Consider the following 21,549-nt stretch of genomic DNA (forward strand, 5'->3'; position numbering starts at 1 on the left):
TAAATTAGAACTTTAAAATATTTTTAGATGAAAGGAGGATAGGATAAAGAAGATAAATTGTTGAAAATATTTTAATTTTAGAACATAAAATATTATACCGTGAATATGAAGAAATAAACGTACTTTAAGTTCTTAAATGTACAAAAAAAAGGTAATGCAAGGAAATATTTATGCTGTGCATAAAAAAAATAGTTCTGCTATCTTAGAATAAATGAATCTTATGTGTAAAATTATACTTTTAAAGCAAATTATGATGAACTACATGGATATGCTGTAACCTGTGCCAGACTGCAGAGACCAGAGTTCAGACGGCCAGGTTGAAGTTGATCAGAGAACACTCCCTCTCCAGGACCCTCTCCACCTCGGTGCTCAGGATCAAGAAGAGACGCAGCTTCTGGGAGAAGCTAACTGTTCAGTAAGTTGAAGAAAAAATATATAGAAAGATTGGGTTTTTTCCCTTGAATTGTCTGTTGAGTTGAACTCCCCACCTCTCCCCCTTATTTTTGAATTCATTATAAAAACTTAGAAATTGTTTGTAGAATTTTTTTGACTCATGGGGGGCCATAATCCTGAGTCGTCTACACTTGCGGTGCCAAATCACTGCGGAGTTGTCCTGTATCCAATATAATCTAACTAAACCTGAACTAAAGTTTTAAGCAACAAACTAAAAACTACCCAACCCTCCTTATATACAAAATGTTTGACAAGTAAAGAGTGGGACATTCGATGCTTAAAAGGCACATTGAGGGAAAAAGTAAAAAGTGTATTTAAAAATTGACATCAAAAACCACTTATACATAGCATAGAAAGAAAAAAACAAATAGGTAACCCAATTTAAGATGTCATGAAAAAATATAAATATTTTTTAGATAGATATACCTATTTAAAGAAAATATTATTAAATGAATTAAATGAAGTAGGATAATGTAGAATAAATAATTTGAAGCTTTTTATAGTGCCTATAAAAAATGACGTCATACTGGCCTCCCTTTTGTCAATTAAACTGTGGATTGTTATTGATAATTTAGTCTGTATATTGGCCTATGATCGGTCATTTGTATTGTATGACGTCATTTTTGTAGGCACCAGAAAGAGCTTCAAATAAATGTATATCAATTTTCCATAGAAAAAGTTTCTAACTTAAATGAACTCCGGTATAGTTTATACATATTTATATATGGAAACGGAAATTACACATTTCTTCAAAATTCTTTTCTAGATTATCCACAACAAAGAATTTCATATCACTCCATTCAGAAAATCAATTCAAATACCATGTATTAATTTCTCGGGGATCTAAAGGAATAAGACAATAACCGATAAATTGATATACATCCCCAATAATCATACAAAAAAATACTCTTTCTGTAGATCACATTTAGTGCTTGAAACGTTTGAACACTTAATGAATCAACCAATCAAAATTCACTAAGTCCCTAAATTTGTTAAGCCAACGATAATAAAACGTTACATAAAACTTTGGGGACAAGTGTAATAAACAGCCAGTTGTCCCCTCTTTTTCTGCCTTCTTTCTTATATTTTGCCATTCAACTTATTTTTTTTTATTTAGGCAAGCACACCCCCTTTCCTATTTTACCAACAGACAAACAGATAGCTCAAACTTACAGAGAGGCATTGCTACCTAAAATATGCTACTAACATTCTTTTATTTTGTACATATAATATATTGATAATACCTGAATATGAATAACGTAATGCATCATTTATTTATGTATGAAACATAGTAACATCATGTACAATAGTCGGGCGGGCAACTTAATTTTTCTTAGAATAACAAAAAATTGATAGTAATTATCTCCTCCCCAATATTGGGAAATTTATGATGTAATCATATTCCTAATAAAAAGACATGAGAATCTATAAGTTAAGACACAATGGAAGTCTTTTTAAATGCCTGGCCAATGTAAATGCACATAAAATACATAAAAGTGTACTTTTCACTCCTTATTTACAAGCAGCCAAATTTTCGCTCTGTTGCCCAACTGTAAAACATAGCACTAAGCTATAGTATATCTTTACTTTTACTGATTATTGCAGTATAATAATAATATCCTTTTTGTAATATATGTATATTGATAATTATTAGAATGTTTAAGTCAGTTATTGTGGGTTATAAAAGAAATTTATTTTGAATTGTAATAAGTCTAATCGCTTTACTTATAATGCAATTATTTATAATTATAAATTAAATCTGGGTTTAGCGGATTAATACATCTACCATTAATAAAAAGGCATGTATAATATTTTAAAAGATGTTTGTTAGCTAAGGCTGAATGTTTTTCGTTCAACAGAATAAACGAAGAAAACTTACTAAACATTATCAGTTCATTGTTTCAATAGGGGTCGTTTTGATTTTAAACCTTTTAATTGTATTGAATTAATATTTTATGCAAAAGTTTTTAATCCTTATGCAAAAAAATTAACACGAAAGAAAACTAACAGTTTTGCTCTGTAAAAAATATAATTAATCTAATCAAAAATAAGTGAAAGTGGCAGAAACTTTATCTCAACCTTTTAGATATCAATTATTAACATCAAAATGTTCTTTTACAGATCCTAAATCTTTTATAAGGGGAATTAAATTACATATAAGATTATTTTTGTGATGTACTTTAAAAATGGTAGGCCAGTATTAAGTCATTGTTATATTCACTATAAAAGGCTTCATTGCTTTTTATTTATGCGTGATGATTATTGTGAAGATTTGGCAAGTCAAGTTTCTGGGTAAGATTAGGAAAACCTAGAAATATCATGATAAGCTTAAAGAAACAAATGAAATGATTAATAGCAATAACTTAGCAATGTATTTGATATTATTAAATGGAAGAAAACATCTAGCTACTTAGCTTGTTTCCTATATGATAAGATATGATTTTAGCTTTCAAGGCAGTTTCTGGATATTTGGATTACATAATCTCTAAAATTATGACCACCCCAAAGTCTAAATATTATTCATAATAGAATGAGAATGCATTATAATGATTATAAAATGATAAAGTCTACTGTAAGTTCATGACTAAAACACATTTCCCCAAATTATATATCAAGTACCTATTACAGAATTACTTATATACATTGTATATTCTTTTTCATGTCATAAAAGGCAAAAGGAAATGTTGTATATAAATTATAATAATCAAGAACATATTTGTCCATAGAAATATATATATGAAAAAGGAATTATCATGGCGTCTTTCACTGTGGCGTTTTTCTGAGACATGTCACTATGTGTTTTGTTTAATCATTCATTAAGGATCTATAGATAAAGGACAACAAAGTTTGTTCGACTGCAAGATGAACATGCAATTAAATTTAAAGTTACAAAAATACAGTTTGAGAGACGGAGTGAGGAAAGTCATTTCACATGGAAAAGCTTTGCATGTTCAAAAAAATTAACAAAGTAGTAAATGTGATGTACCTAAATAAATAATAATCAAGGTTGATAGTATGGTTTATAGCTTTTCTATTCATTCCTATTCAAATAATAACAAAAATTATTACATCCAATAATAGCAAAGCTGCTTAAAATTACAAGCAAAGTATTCGGTTAAGGGATAAAGTAGTTGGAGAAAAAACAAAAAGTGAAGAAAATGAAAACTGTTTTGAATATTCAAAAAAAATATTGTATAAATACTGTACATATAACTCAAAATGAAATATTTATTGCATAAAAAGAGGTTAGTTAAAGGAGCTAGATATGATTTATATTGGCTCATTTGTCAAGAGTGTACTGTACCAGGGATATAAAGGGATAAGACAATGGCCGATAAATTGATGTTCATTCCTAATCATGATGCAAAAAATTACCCCTTCTGTAGATTACAATTAGTGGTTAAAGCGTTTGGACGCTCAACTTAATGTACTAAGCAATCAAAATTTAATAAGTCCCCAAAGTTGTTAAGCCAACGAATTAGAAAACGTTTTTATAAAACTTTGGGGACTAGTGTAATAAACAGCCCTATTTCATATAGTTAAATTTACAAAAATAAAACTCAATGAAATTAGGCATTGAAATGATCAAAAGTTTTTCATGTCTTTTTGGTAATTGTTTAAAAACAAGGATGACAACATCCATAAAAGCGAAGCTCTGAAACGGTACGACAAACGGACATTAACATTTGTATAATGTCAGAACTGAATAATCAGAATGCGAATGTATAAGAGTCAAAGCAAAATTGTAAGTAAATTTGTTAAAAAACTGCTTGATACAGGATAATGATTATGGACATACTTACATTTTTAAAACTTGATTATAGAGTTGCTTCGCTTATAATATTGTACTTTGTTGTAAAAATCAGACCAATCGGATAATTAGGTCAAATACAAATTTGTTGTTAAAAATGTAAAAAAATTAACATGTTTAAAATGGACGTACAGACATTCTGGTAATGATTATAGAGTTGCTACGCTTTCTATCTTGAACCTAACTATTACAGGAATCACCATGCAAAATTTGAAATCGATAGGACAATTCTAACATGCCTAAATTAACGAAAAAAACTATTTAAAAAATTTAAAAAATCAACATGTTTAAAATGGACGTACGGATATTTTGGTAATGATTATAGAGTTGCTACGCTTTCTAAATCGTACCTAACTACTAAATGAATCACCATGCAAAATTTGAAATCGATAGGACAATTCTAACATGTCTAAATTAACGAAAAAAAGCTATCCGTGACGGACGTACGGACGGACCGACCCTAATTATAGAAAAGCTTCGCTTTTAATAATTATAGAAAAGCTTCGCTTTTAAAAATATTACTATAAAAAATAGGGAATATTTATGAAAAAAGGAAATTGTGAAAAATTGTAGTCTGTAATTGAACTTTCCCTTCGCAGGTACGTGTGTGTATGACAAATATCTGAATAATATAGATTTTCTATGACAAGAATAGAAAATCTATATTTTCTTTTTATCAAAGTTAACCCCAAAGTTACGTCTATTCCATTTCTCTTTTCGCTCAGCCACTCATGAACATACATTTGTCATAATCTGTCTTAATAAATCCTAGGCTAAATATGAATTACAGAATATATACAGATTTTATTTTGTAATATGTTTCAAATGTGTTACATTTCAACATAATTTATATGAAGCAAGAGAATGACATACAATGTGCATAGCATCTTCTTAAAGGTTTATAATCATCAAAAGAAAACCTTATTTTTATTATTTTTCAAGGGACGATAGAACAGTCCATTTCCTTTGCCTAATTTTTTTAGCCTCGCTTTGTTAGATGTTGTCATCCTTGTTAATATTTTCTCAGGGAGATTAAACTAGGAAGAATCTTTTTTCTCCAGAAATGCCTTCTGCCCAAAAACAATTCTAATTTTGATTTGTTGGTTCAGATTTTGGTATTCAAGAAATAATTGTGGCTTTCTAGTAAAAAAAATGCTTTTGTATCATAAAAATAGGTTGATTACGATTGCTTTAAGTGTAAAAAAAGAGATTGTTCCAAAACTTCTGAAATCTTCTTACAGAAAAAAATATTACACTTTTTTCCTCGCTCCTTTTGTCTCAACTTTCTGCATTTGAAACTTTGAAACTAAACCCACGGCTTTGTGCTTTACACTAAAGAAACAACAATGTTTGATAATCATATGGGGAGAGGCATAACTTGTATCAATTAATTTTTAACGTTACCTTTTCTGCCATTAATGATTCCTTTTCAAGGAAAACCCATGAATTTCCAATTTTAGACAAACCTAAAAAAAAGGCTCCATATGGTGTCATTCAATAACGCACATCAATCGAGAACAGACTAAACAAACAACATAACTTTATGAGTAGCTTTGCTTCTAAAATTTTTAACCTAAATGGAATTTTGTTTGAAATTTGTTTTGACGTTCATTTGAAGGTATCAAAGAAAGAAAACTATGTAAATTAAATGTATTAAATATATTTATTTAGTCCCAAATTCATTGCCTTAGGTGTATTTTGGCCATTATTTGATAATATTCGAGTTAATTGAAGCTTAGAAATACAAAAGGAAAAAGAAGGAAAATTAAATTTCTGTGTATGATATTTTTCAAGATGTTCTATATATCCTTGTAGACTTGTTTTTTGTACGTTATAATATTAAGTATGTACTTTTTTATAACTGATTATTAAAAGTATTTGTATAAATGTTTAGAATACGTAATCATATATTTTATACCTTGAAATGTCGATATTCTAACAATAAGGCGTAATTTTGATATTTAACAAGGACAGTATTGTCAAAATTGTATATGATTTAGGGCTCAACAGTATTTGAATATTCACGATTTCCCCAATAGTAGTTGAGTATCCACACATATATCCTTGAAGTAGTTAAATATCCACTTTTCTCATTAGTAGTTCAATATCCATATTGCTAATGTCGTATTGATGAGTTGTAAAATCAGAGGATATCCATAATAGTTTTCTATGTATTTTCAAAAGCAAATTTTCTCTACAGCTTATTTCCATGAGCATATTTCCGTAATAGCAATGAAACATAGGTCATAACTAGTGGTCTCAAAAAAGTAGCAGAAAAAAATAGAATATAAAAAAGGAGTAATTATAATGCGATTTTTATTTCAAATTCTAATTATTTTTTTTAGAATATGATACTTATAAAGTAGCATTGCTATAAAACAATTACTAATATTGATTTGTTAATAGTTGAATGAAATTATGATAATTATACCCTACCATAGTACTTTATTATCTAAATACCAACAGAATCATGAAATGTTATTTTATTTCATAATTGTTTTTTTTATCAGAATTCATCATTAATGCTTATTTCGTTATTCATTTTATACATTTTTTTGAAATCATTTCAAAAAATGAATTTCAAATTATTTAAAGAATCATAATGTTTAGATCTAAGAACAGTTATTTTCACTTGAAATAGTAATGAAGAACTTTGTTACAAAAACGATTTAATTATTATAATTTAGGTTTATTGCTAATGTTTCTTGTATTAATTATTTCTTATTTACAGGCATGGAGAAGATTTGATAGTGACACCATTTGCCCAGATTCTTGCCAGCCTACGCAGTGTCAGAAATAATTATATCACCCTTACCAATGTACCTGCTCCCAGGTAAGCTATACCCTGGTCTTAGTATAGCCTCAGTAGTACCAGAAATAGTTATATCACCCTTACCAATGTACCTGCTCCCAGGTAAGCTATACCCTGGTCCTAGTATAGCCTCAGTAGTACCAGAAATAGTTATATCACCCTTACCAATGTACCTGCTCCCAGGTAAGCTATACCCTGGTCCTAGTATAGCCTCAGTAGTACCAGAAATAATTATATCACCCTTACCAATGTACCTGCTCCCAGGTAAGCTATACCCTGGTTCTAGTATAGCCTCAGTAGTGTCAGAAATAATTATATCACCCTTACCAATGTACCTGCTCCCAGGTAAGCTATACCCTGGTCTTAGTATAGCCTCAGTAGTACCAGAAATAGTTATATCACCCTTACCAATGTACCTGCTCCCAGGTAAGCTATACCCTGGTCCTAGTATAGCCTCAAGAGTACCAGAAATAGTTATATCACCCTTACCAATGTACCTGCTCCCAGGTAAGCTATACCCTGGTTCTAGTATAGCCTCAGTAGTACCAGAAATAATTATATCACCCTTACCAATGTACCTGCTCCCAGGTAAGCTATACCCTGGTTCTAGTATAGCCTCAGTAGTGTCAGAAATAATTATATCACCCTTACCAATGTACCTGCTCCCAGGTAAGCTATACCCTGGTCCTAGTATAGCCTCAGTAGTACCAGAAATAATTATATCACCCTTACCAATGTACCTGCTCCCAGGTGAGCTATACCTTAGTCCTATAGTATAGCCTCAGTAGTACCAGAATTTTTTTAAAGCATCGATTTGCATAAATTTGCGTTTTCATCAAATTTTGAAATTAACAGATTACTTTTATATCGTACAGTTGTAAGGATATTGTATTGTAAGAGAACTTTAAGAAGTTTTTAGGTATTTAGCAGGGGGATAGGTAAACTCAGTAAGTTTGGCTGCTTATATTATCAATTAAAAATGAGATAAAAATATTCAGAAAATACTTTAAAACTGCTAGATGAGAGAAATGAATTAAGCCTCAACTTTGAGAATTTTAATCTCTTTTTTCATTGGATGGAAAGCTACATAAACATTTCATAAGTACTCAGTTTTCAAACTTTAATTGAAAATTAATTTTTCAGTAAAAACTTAGTTTGTTCAGTCAATTCATGATAAAAATAATTATTTCGTACTTTTTACTGAGAATTGAGAACGAAATGAGAGATATAAAAGGATTTTTTGGTAGGTTTTTTAGATTAATTGGAGTTTTTATAGAATTTCCTTAATGATCTAAAAGTAAATTATAAGGGACTTCACAGAATTTTACATCTTGATTTCTAAAAAACTTTTTTTAATCATTTTTTCCTAATAACAAGGCAACTGCAACGGTCAGTATTCTAGATAAGAAAAAGAATAGTAAATCATAATTTAGCAGTTCTAAAGAAATTGCTTTAGAGTTTCTACTGTACACCTTCTCGTCTGTGACAGTCAGGGATCTAATGGAATAAGACTTTGGTCGATAGATCAATATGCAAGTACACTTCTAATTATGTTAAACAAAATTAGCCCCTTCCCTTTCTGTATATTGAAATTGTTTGTGGAAAAGGCTCCGACTCTGCTTCATTTACAAGAAATAAGTGAGCGTGTCTATAGTACATTAGGAACCAGTATAATTTACAGTCCATTGTACCTTCCCTACCTTTGCTAATCATACTAAAAGTATTTAAAAAGTTCATAAGTATTTCATAGGTACTTTTCTTATTCACAGGGAGGGGTGGGACATATGACTGTACAATTACATTATACTCAGTACTCAAAGTCTATTCGTTGGTCTAAAACTTTGGGTACTTCAATCAAAATTTGATTGGATGGTTCTTCAACTAGTAGCGTCAAAACGTTTCAACCATTAACTTTAATATAAAGAAGAGGTAATTTTGTTTATCATCCTTGAGGATGTATTTCAGTTTATCCTCCATTGTCTGATACCCCTAGATCCCCAATAAATCCTTAAAACGAAATTTTAGAATCACAATACAGATTTTAGAATTACAATATGATAGAAATCTGCCAAAGAAAACTGCATCCTTCCTGAGGATCAGCTGAAATAAATTTCCTATTCGAGCCCTAGTTTCCTAAAGTGTACAGCAGATAACCCAATTATTGCAGACCCTATTTTCAGCGACTCCGGTCAAATGGAAAAGCAATTTAATGTATAAACGATTTATACATTATACATTCAAAAATTTTAATTTTTCAAATTTAGATTTTTTTTTGAAGTTTGAAGCTTTTTTAGCTAGTAGGAAATATTGAGATAGGACGCGGAAGCTACGCACACTTTCGGAAACTAAATTCAGTTCATCTTCCTGAGACAACTTGTTAACTTTTAGGTTTTATTGCAGCAACGTCTACAGAAAATAATTTGTAATAAGTTTTATGTGTTAGTAGATAAAAAAGATCTTGGTTGATCAGTGTGTAATCCTATTAAATTAATAAGCTTAAGAAAAAATCAATCAACCAATAGTAAGCTACTGACATGTAAGGTTTGGAAAGCATTGTTGCATAAATAGAAAAAGTGGTATTTTTATGGAACATTTTAAATGAAATGTAAAATGTTGTACCACATTTCTTGGAACAAAGGCCTGGTATTTGTGTGTTTGACATTAATAAGATCATTATAATTTCCTTTTCATTTAACTTGGACAATTACAGAGCTTGAAAGACCTGAATAAAGTCTCTTAAATATTAAGCTTTTCTACAACTGTTGCGTCGTAATATACGACTAGATATATGTTTTTTTGAAATTTTTATAGGAATATTGGTAGTCAATTAATGAAGCTTATACATAGATTCAAAATAAATAAACCTATGGTTCAAAAACTTTTTCTTTTAAATTATTTCCATTCCCCATTATGTTAATTTTCAAAATGTTTTATTGTCAAAATGTTTTATTGTTAAAAGAAGCAACGCTATAAAAGAGAGCTTTCAGTTTACCTGCCGCTTCCATATAAAGAATTTTCAAACCCTTTTTAAAAAGTCTCTTAACATTTGCTTTTTTTTGGTAAATTCTCTATATACATAAATATATACAGCTTACATATTTGTAAATATATGTATATAAAACTTATATATTGGGAAAATATTTTAGAGAAATGTTAAAGGAGGACGACTTTTGTTATAATATGTTCTCAACAAATATTTTGAAAAGAATAAAAAATTCAAATGAATAAAGAGAACCTGCTATGTAACTGAGATTTTATTGTTATATTCACAATTTAGTTTTTTTAAAAGAAGTCAAAGTAAAGCAATTATGTAATAATAATATAAAATAATCAAATACAGAAACATTAATATTGATAATGTTTCAGAACTCGAAGAAACACCTCCACGTCTGCGCTTAGCTTGGCAGGTCAACCTCTGGCCGGCCACCAGTCCATGGTCGGACATCAGTCTATGGTAGGACAGTCCACTCATCATGTGCCTAACTTTCAACATAATCAACAAAACTTTCACCAAACCAATGTCAATGGTAAGTTTTCATTAATTCTTTGTATTGAAGTTACTTTTCGATAGATCTTTAAAAACGCCTTTCCGAAAAATATGAAAAATCCCCTTAAACCACTTTCTTTTTCATTTCCTTAAAATAGCAAAAGTTAGTGAAATATGATTTATGTGGAGAAAAAAAAATAAACACAGTCGCTAAATAATTAAGGCTTCTATAAATGTTTTGTAATTAGTTCCTTTAAACCATGAAGTATTTACTTTATAACTAACTTTGTCCGGTCATCTAAAATGATAGACTTTATTTTGCCAATGAGCATCTACTCGCTACATTATTACTACTATACTCTTGTATTATGTGTTTGTTTTGACACAATAAGAGAATAACACCTATTGTGATTGTAAAAACTTTTCTCGTATTTATTTGAATCCGGTGGATAGGAACCGGTTCTCATCCATACGAAAAAACTATGTGTAGCATCGTATTATATCCAGCTTTCTACGAATATAAAAATGTACAATCCTAATATTTAAACCAGTTTTTTTAGCCGGTGCCTTCGGCACCTCAGGGCTAAAAAAACTAGTTTTATTCTCATAATTGTACATTCTATATCCGCGGAAAACCGTTTATAATACGATGCGAGAAATAACTATTAATTAATTTTTGAATTTTAAAATAATTTCAGATGAAAACTTTCTGCGCATATCCCTGGAGACTCTGGAGGAGTTGGACTGGTGCCTGGACCAACTTGAGACCATACAGACACACAGGAGTGTCTCTGATATGGCCTCCAGCAAGGTAGGTTGTTAGGACAGCTATACCTGGATTATCTTGAGACTATACAGACACACAGGAGTGTCTCTTATATAGCCTCCAGCAAGGTAGGTTGTTATGCCAGCTATACCTGGATTATCTTGAGACCATACAGACACACAGGAGTGTCTCTGATATGGCCTCCAGCAAGGTAGGTTGTTAGGCCAGCTATACCTGAGTTATCTTGAGACCATACATATTATTTGTAATTAAGACAAAAATTTATTAAGCTTTGTTGTCAATATTAACAATTTGTCCAAATTTACCAAATCCTTTAAATGACTAATTGAGGACGCTCTTTATAGTGCCTATAAAAAATGACGTCATACACAGACTTAATTACCAATGGCAGGCCAATATACATTTTAATTGACCAATGGTAGGTCAGTATGGCATCAATTTTACAGGCACTATAAAAAGCTTCGTAATTGAGTAATTTTAGGAAGTTTTTTATCTTTAATATACCTAATCCTGTACCTATATGTCAATATGGTGTTTATTGTACTATAAATATTGTAAACATATGAGCAAGTACTATGATCTATGTGTATATACAAGGAAATTAAATATCTACAGTGTGTTTTTTTTATGAGAACTTTTTTGAAAGCAATTTTACCCCACTTATAGTTATCAAAATTTAATGATTAATGGCTTATTTTCTTCGTTTTTTAAGGCAATTAATAGAACAACAAAAAAAATATTTCAGTTTTTATTTAAAAAGAACAGTAAAATCTAAAATTCAAAACTTAGGTGTCAACATCTAAAAATGGTTTTAGCGCATTTTTCTTGTGCTCAAATAATCAACCTTTTGCAAGAATGGCTGCTAAACACTTCAAAGTTGAGACATAGAGCTAACAAGGATGACAACATCCATAAGTAGCAAAGCTCAAAAACTATAAATAGACAACTGGAAATGATCTATAGAGTATGTAATAAAAAACTTCAATAACAAAAATCACGAAACCTTTTAAAATGTATATTGTATTATGTTTTTTTTGAAGCATTAAGCTAATAAGAAAAAACGTTAAAATCTAAAATTCGATTTAGCACCAAAAAAAAGTAAGTCTTTAAAAAACTTGGTCAAAATATGAAGAATGTTGACTTAATTAATCACTAAAAAATCCAACCGTTTATCTTGAACAGGAGTTGAGAAAATCACAAAAACTTGAAAAACTAGGAATCGATCTAGCACCCTAACCAATAAAGGTATCTTAATAAAAATAGGTGGAATTATGTATAAAGTAAACTTGTTCAATCCCTAAAAAAATTTCAACTGTCTATCTTGTATAGGGATTGAAAAAATCATGAAAACTTAAAAATCTAGGAATCGATCTAGCACCCCAACCAATAAAGGCATCTAAATAAAACCTGATCGAAATATGTAAAATCTAAATTTATTCAATCCCTGAAAATTCCAGCCATTTATCTTGAACAGAAATCGAGAAAATTACAAAAACGTAAAAATCTAGGAATCGATCTAGCACCCCAATTAACAGACAGACGGACAAAACAATGTATAGATTAGATGGGCATATGTCATATGAATCTTCACTAAAAATTTCAGCTGTCTATCTTGAATAGGAGCCGAGAAAATCACGTTTCCCCCATAGCGTTACGGACGGACTGACTGACTGACTGATGGACGGACGGACATAGTGAATTATAGAGATACTATTAGGGACATGTACTAGAACATATCAAAGTTTGAAGGTCATATCTCAACCAGGGAGGGAGTACTGGCCCCCCAAAATCGACTACAGAAAATCCATTTTTTTAAGAAAAATGCGCTAAAACCATTTTTATATGTTGACACCTAAGTTTTGAAATTTAGATTTTACTGTACTTTTAAAATAAAAACTGAAATATATTTTTGTTGTTCTATTAATTGCCTTAAAAAACGAAGAAAAAAAGCCATTAATCATTAAATTCTGATAACTATAAGTGGGGTAAAATTGCTTTCAAAAAAGTTCTCATAAAAAAACACACTCTAGTTATCTCTGGTTACAAAGTACTTTTTAATGTAACCTTTAGATCTTAAGGGAATATAAATTGACATATATTTCCAATGATTATGAATAAAATTACCCCCTTCATTTATTAAAATTATTGGTTGGACAATAATTTTTCTTAACCAACAAATTAAGATTCATTAAAAGTACCAAAAGTTTTTGAGCCAAAGAATATGACATCGCGGTTTTAAAACTTTGAGTACAAGTGTAATTTACAACCCAATGTCCACTCCCCCCCTGGCCTTTACAGTATTTATTAGAACTGTAATTTGATAATTCTAACAAGATCTATATCAATATTCTTTCTCGTATTCATTCGAATCCAGTGGATAGGAACCGGTTCTCATCCATACGAAAAAACTATGTCTAGCATCGTATTATATCCAGCGTTCTACGAATATAAAATTGTACAATCATAAGATTAAAACCAGTGTTTTTAGCCGGTGCCTTCGGCACCTAGGGGCTAAAAAAACTAGTTTTAATCTTATAATTGTACATTCTATATCCGCGGAAAGTCGTTTATAGTACGAGAAATAACTATTCTTTATTTCTAAATCTAAGGACCAAGTAAGAGTGAAACAAGAATGACAACATATATAAGTAGCGAAGCATATAAATAATTTCAAATCTTTATCATTATAGGCTGACAGATTAAAGCATTACTAGTTACTAGTTGAGCCGTCGAATTTTAAAGAAATCAAATTTCCCTTACAGCATTAAAAACGGAACAATACACACAATATTTTTTTATGATCTAGTAAAATGAATTAACATAGCAGCCAATAAAAGCACGCTTAAACCATAGCTATAGGGACAACTTGACGGATGGACTACGATCAAATCTCTTTATAGAGTAACTAGCTTCGCTACAAAAAGTAATTATGTGTAATGTTATCTTTTACCTGGTGTTGAAATACAATATGGCCACCTAATTATCTTACTAGATTCACTAAACAAACAAAGGAACAATAAATACAAAAGTTTTTTTCTAGCCTCGGCTATGGAAACCGTATTTATAAAAAGGATTCTTTGCTGCAGATTTTTTTTGCATTCTTTTGAAGTCGGTTTCCCTAAAATTACATCTGAATTCTTAATCACAAACTTTTAGTATAAAACCATACTTTGATGCTTAAAATAGGTTATGTTAGGTTAAGTAAGAACCTACAGGAATTATATCTATTGGGACTAAGGCCCCGCAGGATTAGAGCCCAGAAGAATTTGTTAAAGATTAACATAGAGGGGGGGGGGGGGTCGGTGGTGCAAGCACCCTTTTTGGCTGTAGCTTTATACAAAATTTGTAAGTCGTTTCGGTTTGATTTGCCCATCGAAACAAATAAAGGCAGCCGAACCAAGATTTTAAATTTACTAAAGCTTAATTTATAAATTAACTGTCAATTACAAACCATTCATTTAACATTTCTATAACAATTTTGAGATACTCTACTATTACATTTATTTATATTTTGATGGTCTTCATGTCATGCATTTGTTGTGTAATTGAAGCAACAATCACACAAATAGCAAATCGTGTGATTTAAAAAGGACATTAGAAACATTACTTGAATAAGTGTTGAAAGCTTTAACAATTGAAGTAATAGGTGTTAAAAAAAGATTTTTATAAACATTTTAAGATTATTGTATAAATAATCTATAATCTTTAAGGTAAATTGATATTAAATTCGTATTCAAGAATAGAATTAGTTGAATTTAAAAACGTAAACATGAAAAAAGTTTGGATTACAGTTAAGAATTAGAATTAAGAATTTCCTTTATTTGGATTAGCCTTGAAAAAGTCTCCATTTTTGCGTAGTTAATTCCTTGACGTATTTAAGCTGATATCATATCTTTGTTTCTTCTTCTCCTACAGATACAACTCTCTCTCTCTCTCTCTCTTTTCATTTTCCACTTCATATATACATACCCCTAATTTCTAACACACAGACAAACACATTACGCAGTCTAGATAGACAATTCTTAAATTTTTTATCATTTTATGAAATTTAGCAATACTAAAATAAATCTTTTTTATTACACATTTTGTATCTTTATATTGCTTAAAAACTTAAAAATAAAACATTATTTTATATAGGGATGTGTGTGTGTGTGTGTGTGTGTTTGTCTGAGTGTATGTTGGTTATTCTAGCAGACATTCTTAGCCATATATTTTAAAGTTATGCAACTATTACAAAAATGGATAAACCTGGTTTAGTTTAATCTTATCTCAATTCATTTTTAAAATATGGATATATGGCTTGTCTATTTATTTGATTTACTCATTTTTTTGTTTTGGTTTTGAATATTTGGGTAGGTTTCAGTGGCAAATAGTTTGTTTTGGTTTAGCACACGTTCTAGTTTTCCTGGATAGTGTCAAGTGTCTGGGAATATATAGAGGAGAAAACAAGTTTTCCTGTGTGTATGTATGTGTGTGTAATTCTATGTGTGTGTGTGTGTTTATGTGTGTACTCCCAGCCTCTTATATCAGCTGCGAGGGTTCTATATATCTCTCTCTCTTTCTTTCATACACCATCTCTCTTTAAATATAACCATCCCATTTATACTCTTAATTTTCTCAACCTCCCCGAATTTAACAAACCTCCCCGACTTGTTGTTCTATCCAACAGTGACCCCTTTATCCCCACACCCCAATTCCATCTTCCCCATTAAGATCTCTACCCCTGCGCATGTCTTCTGAGGCCGGTTTGGTTGATCAGTAGGTCTCAATATTTGCAACCCCCAGGAAGGCGTGTGTGTATGTTGTGTAATAGTGAGGTAATGAGTCTCCTATTTTGAAGACCATAATAGAGTGATAACATTATCGCTATCGCTGCGCTACTTGTCGCTCCTGGCCTGTGTGTTTGTTATAGTCCTGTCTGGATGCAGGAGGTGGAGGAGGAGTGCAGCTCAGGAACCTCGCCTCCAGAGTCCAGGAGCCAGGACAATATAATTTTCTCAGAGTCATACCCATCCACCAATTTCATTGGTGCTTCAGCAGCCGCGGCAGCTGATCCCAACCCGAGCGCGTCTGCAGATGTTCAGCCGCAGTCGACTGGCAGCTCAGATTTTCACCAGATAACAAATGAAATTGGGGATGACATAGCTGACAACTGCACCGCTGAGGGCGGGGAGAGCATAGCATGGGGTCAGCCGCCGGATTGGCTGTGGCCGCCACCGCCGCCTAAAAAACAACGAGACAAATGCTTTAGTAATGATACATGTTGTAAAGCCAATAATAACAGCAGCCATGGCAGCCACCACCGCTATCCCAACTCAGCGCCGCCGCACAGCAAAGACTGCCCGCCGCCGCCGCACACATGTGTCTCTGCTACCCACAGCCTGTCTGCTGTATCAGCAGCCTCGCGGCTGGCGGTACCACCGCATGCCAGGCAAGGACGGTCAGCCTCAATATCCCGGTCGTCCTACCGGAGCCGGGTGAACTCTGAACAGATACCTGAAGAATTTATGCTTGCCGCCTCTCCCCTCTCTATCCTGCCGAAGGAGAGCTCGCGGCCAAGCAGAGTATTCTCCGCCAAGTCCAAGTTGTCCCAATTGAAAAAGAAAAGCAAAGAGTCTGCTTCCTCACTAAAAGGAATCCTTTAAAACTTGTGCTCGAGCTGTCATCCATTGTAGATTTGTAATTATTTAATTCCAACATTTTTTTCTTTTTTACCCATTCATTCAGAAATAATTCTAAGGGGTTAGGTATTTAATATGATTGATTTATATTCTATTTAATGTCTTCAATGAAAAAATAGGAAGATTTTGTTCGTGTTAAAAAAGTATAAAAAGTAGGAGAGTAATGTTTCGAACTACACACAGTTACATTAATTGATTTCTCTTATTACTCTTAACTAAGGATTAATTGGCTAGAAATGTGTATATATAAAAATAATGAGCAAGGAAAACATGTATGATCAAATGAAGAAAAAAAAATGTATTTTATTGCTGTGTTTCTTGCATTTATTTGAGTGGTGTTTTTTTTATTAAATTATATGAGTCCCGCTTATATAATGTGCTATAGAACTATCTTAAAATAGAAATCAATTAAAGCTTTTAGAATAGCATAATTTTCCTCTGTTTCATAAAGCAACAATGAATACATATTTGTACTTGAAATGTATTCGATTTATCCATCAGTAAAGCTGTATGTAACATTTGGGGGGGTTGACAATTTTTATCTTCTCTTATTATCTCTGTAATGTATATGGACTTGATATTAGATTATCACTATTTTAATAACATATCGTTCTTTATTCAATGCCAAGTTGTCGTTAAAAACCATTAAATTGTAAGTCGAGAGAATGTCAACTGTTATGACTGAGCATGGAATTGCTAAAAAAAAATTATTTCCCTCATTTTAATTAATGATTATAGTTTCATCCAAGGCCCTAGAATGTTCATAGATTTATGCTAGTTACCATACATTATAGTCTATTTCTGTCAAACAGTTATGCTGTTCAATATCAGTGTAAGACTAACGTAAAAAGTTGTTTATGGTGCCGATGTTAATAACATATAAAATTGTCCTTTTTTATGAATTTCAACATTATTTCATAGCTATTGTCATTTAAGAAAAGTTTATGTCAATATTTTATACTGATCTTAACAGGGATATTGATATTATACATGTATTGATGCTGTCAAAGAAAAAGCTTCAGTATACTTTTGAGTATTGAAATGATATTTAGCTTTTTTTTAATATAGAAAGATATTTTCAACTACTTGACTGTATAATGTTGTAATTTTGTAAACTATTCTCAATTCATGAATATCATTACACCACAGAAATTCTCTAAATAATAAATTATTGTGGATTTGGGTCATAAAGGGAGTGGAGATCTACCCAAAGAGATCCCGTAAAACTAGGTGTTTTGTACATTTAGAAACATTCTATGTATAAAGCTAAAACTTCTTAGGTAGCTTTCCATGAAAATAATTGTCTATGTATCAACAATTTTGATCTTCTGAGCGTTTTAAGTCAATGAATAAATAAAAATTATAACAAATTTCAGTATTTAAACGGTCAATATAATATTTTGATAGCATAATGATTACTTTTTAGAATTCTTTGATGTATACAAATACTTGCTGTTTTCTTATTAACCGAATACAGTAGTCATAATAGCATTAAAATAGCATTTCGACAACTTTTATCTAGTGTCATATATTTGACATTAACAATGTCCATAAAACAATGGAATGTCAGTAATTGGCATAAACCGTTTGACAGGATTATTTGAAAAGTTAGCTATCAATTAACAAAATTAAATCTAAGGAATTGGTAATTACGCAACAAAATCGTGTAATTTTGTAATGAAAATCATTCATTTAAAAATGAAAATTAATTAAAAAATTATAAGATATTCATCTCGAATTTTACACAACGAGTTGCATATTAGTTTTAAAGTTAAATCCTTAAATAATTTTCTGAATAAAGTTTTATAGTTTGATTTGATGGAATCATTTTATATTTTACTATTGGAATATGAGCCCATCCCATTAGAATGTTATAGTTAGCATATAATCCTTGAAAGGGGCTCTAGCAGTAGCCAAGTCTATATGGATATATAATTGTTAAACTTACCTAACCCCTAATTATATTAACATTTATTTTTTTCTGTGTAATAAGTTAATGTAAGATCTATCATAAACCTGATATATTTCAATTTAAAAATAGTCTTAGATTATAGTTTAAAATGAAGTTGATCATGATATCAAACTGGGTTAAAATATGAAAGATGGAGTATCGCACTCTCTACTTGAAGTGTCAAGGATTTGTCGTTTTGATTGGTATGACATGACGAGCACAAGTTTAATTAAATTGCAGAATCTGCGCTTAACTTTACACGTAGTAAATCTAAAGAACATGTTCTTGACTCATCATTAAGAAGGCAACACAAATCATGATTATCTCCCATTAATTATTACAATATGAAAAGAACTAATACAAGTTGATGTATAGTAGAATGAATATGAGTAAAACAAGACAAAGTTAAGAAGGGTTAAGACAGATTCACTTTGTAATACAAAAGATATGTTTGCATCAACCATAGAATAACTTCAATTACTAAGGAGGTTTTTTTTGACAATAAAAATTTTCATGCATATGTTTCACTTTCCTAAAACAGTATGACCAAATATCGTATGTTTTTCATTTTTGACCAATTTCTTCGGCATTTTTTCTATAATCATGATGTTTTCTGAGCAGTGATTCCAGTTGTTTGTTGCCAAGTTCCCCTGGGAGCCCCTCCTCACCATGCAGGTGTCGGAGGTGCTCCCTCCTTCCTCTGGAGGAGTGTGAACCAAAAGAGGTTTCTGCACTCTTCAAATTTCTTAGGAGAAGAAAGGTAGATCAATGGGTTATTTTAATTTTGCTTAATGCTATTTTTTTTTCTTTTTATGATACAATACTATTTCTAATAGTTAAAACATGGAAATTGATTACTTTAATTTTAAATATTTTATTTTACCTTTGGATTAAAATTCTTTTTTAAGTTAAACTAATCCAAAATATTTGACATTTGGTTGTATTTCATTTTAATTTCCTCACTATTTAGAATTAAATAAAAACATTTAATTAAAGAATCACCAAAGTTGAGTTTTTCTTGGAAAAATAATACATTTATTGATTATCATCCAAATTGGGAAAAAGAAAGGAAATTGATTATGTAAAAAGATACTTTTATTGGGAAAAAAATATAATTAAAACTTGTTAAAGAAATCAAAATTTTATAATATCCTAAACAAATGAAACATGTAACAAAAAAGGAAAAAAAATCTTTTGTATTTATTGTTATTTGCTTTGTTCCTATAAACTGGACAAAATTAGTTTTTTTCCTAGAAAATTTGATCTAGAATATTTAAATATAAAGTATAATCTTTTTAAAGGTCAGTACAAATTAGTATGTTTTGACTTTAAAGAAATGTGATTATTTTTCAGCTGCTAGGTACAATAATCCTTGGGAATGAATGAAATATTAATAGAGATTTATTATACCTCTACTATTGTTATAGAACTACCCTGTACTATATTTACTTACATATAAAGATACAATATGGTTTATATTAAATGGAAAATTACAAGTTTCTTTTCATTTAAAGTAAATATTTCAGGAAAAGGTTATATGATTAAATGTTATAGTGAAGTCGAAAAGTATATGTTCCCTCTTTTTTATGTAATTGCCCTAATTTGGGAGTTTTATATTAGTAAAGTATAAAGAACTCAGCCTGGCTCTTTGAAACTTTACTGAACCTAACCAACCATGTATGAAGTATTCTGTTTTATAAAAGTTTATTTTAGATTTCTTGTCTTTTTTCATTGACTGTACACTAAAATATATATTTATATCCTGTAGATTTTGTACTTTTGCCCATCAATATTAATAGAAAATATCATCTTTAATTAGAAAACTGTACTATAAATACTGTGTACATTTTTTTTACTTAAGGATTTGGTATAATTCTATTTTGTCAAATGTAGTATTTGTATCTTATACAATTTACAGGTATAGTCCCTTTCGTGGCAACGCCCCTTATAGAGCGATTCTTCGTATTTTCACAGTAGCTTTGTCCTATTTCTAGCCCCTGTTTGGGGCTCTAACCCTGCGGGGCCACTTGCCTAACCCTGCGGGGCAATCACCTAACCCAAAAATGACCTAAAAATAACCTATTAAAAGATATTTTTAAAATACGACGAATCGCGTTAAGGGGTGTTGCCACAAAAGGGGCTATACCCCAATTTACTTACAGTAGAACTTATTTTAGTTCTAAGTTTTGTTATTAATAAAAGCATCTTCACTCTATCTGATGTTTTTCTTTAAATAAATTTACCCTGTGACGTGCCGAAGAGGGTTGTATGGGGCTGTCAACGCACACCCAAATGTAAACACCCTTCTATATTACCCTTTGTTACACCCTGCTAACTTAGTCCATAAAGTCACACAAACCCAAAAAACTAAGGAAGGAGGCAAAAAAAGAGTTTTAAAAGCTTTAATCTCAGTGTCTGTCCATCTATGTCTGTCAGAATGAATCCCTGGAATGTAAATAGCGCGAATACTGTTCAGGATGTGTATCTAGTATCTAAATTTTATCAAAATAATAATAAAATGTCAAATGGCTAATTATCTAAAATGTCAGTTGAAGTCAAGGACGTCT

General features: G+C 30.8%; 1 protein-coding gene across 7 annotated transcripts in view; it reads left to right on the plus strand.

Moving 5' to 3' along the window:
* Positions 1 to 21,549, plus strand: part of LOC145323275 (3',5'-cyclic-AMP phosphodiesterase 4C-like) — a 325,817-nt gene that overhangs the window by 264,633 nt on the left and 39,635 nt on the right. For 5 of the 7 annotated variants that reach the window (XM_080165721.1, XM_080165748.1, XM_080165743.1 and 2 more), the window contains 3 exons: positions 6,996 to 7,097; positions 10,443 to 10,603; positions 11,262 to 11,374. In XM_080165721.1, coding sequence (XP_080021847.1) covers positions 6,996 to 7,097; positions 10,443 to 10,603; positions 11,262 to 11,374 — 376 coding nt within the window. Of the gene's footprint in view, positions 1 to 287; positions 416 to 6,995; positions 7,098 to 10,442; positions 10,604 to 11,261; positions 11,375 to 16,095; positions 16,983 to 19,220; positions 19,287 to 19,603; positions 19,743 to 21,549 lie in introns of those variants that run through there. The other 2 variants (XM_080165708.1, XM_080165714.1) reach the window with 2 other exon arrangements.

This window comes from Acartia tonsa, chromosome 1 (genome assembly GCF_053477335.1).
Source record: "Acartia tonsa isolate MP-2025a chromosome 1, ASM5347733v1, whole genome shotgun sequence".
Classification (NCBI taxonomy): Eukaryota; Metazoa; Arthropoda; class Copepoda; order Calanoida; family Acartiidae; genus Acartia; species Acartia tonsa.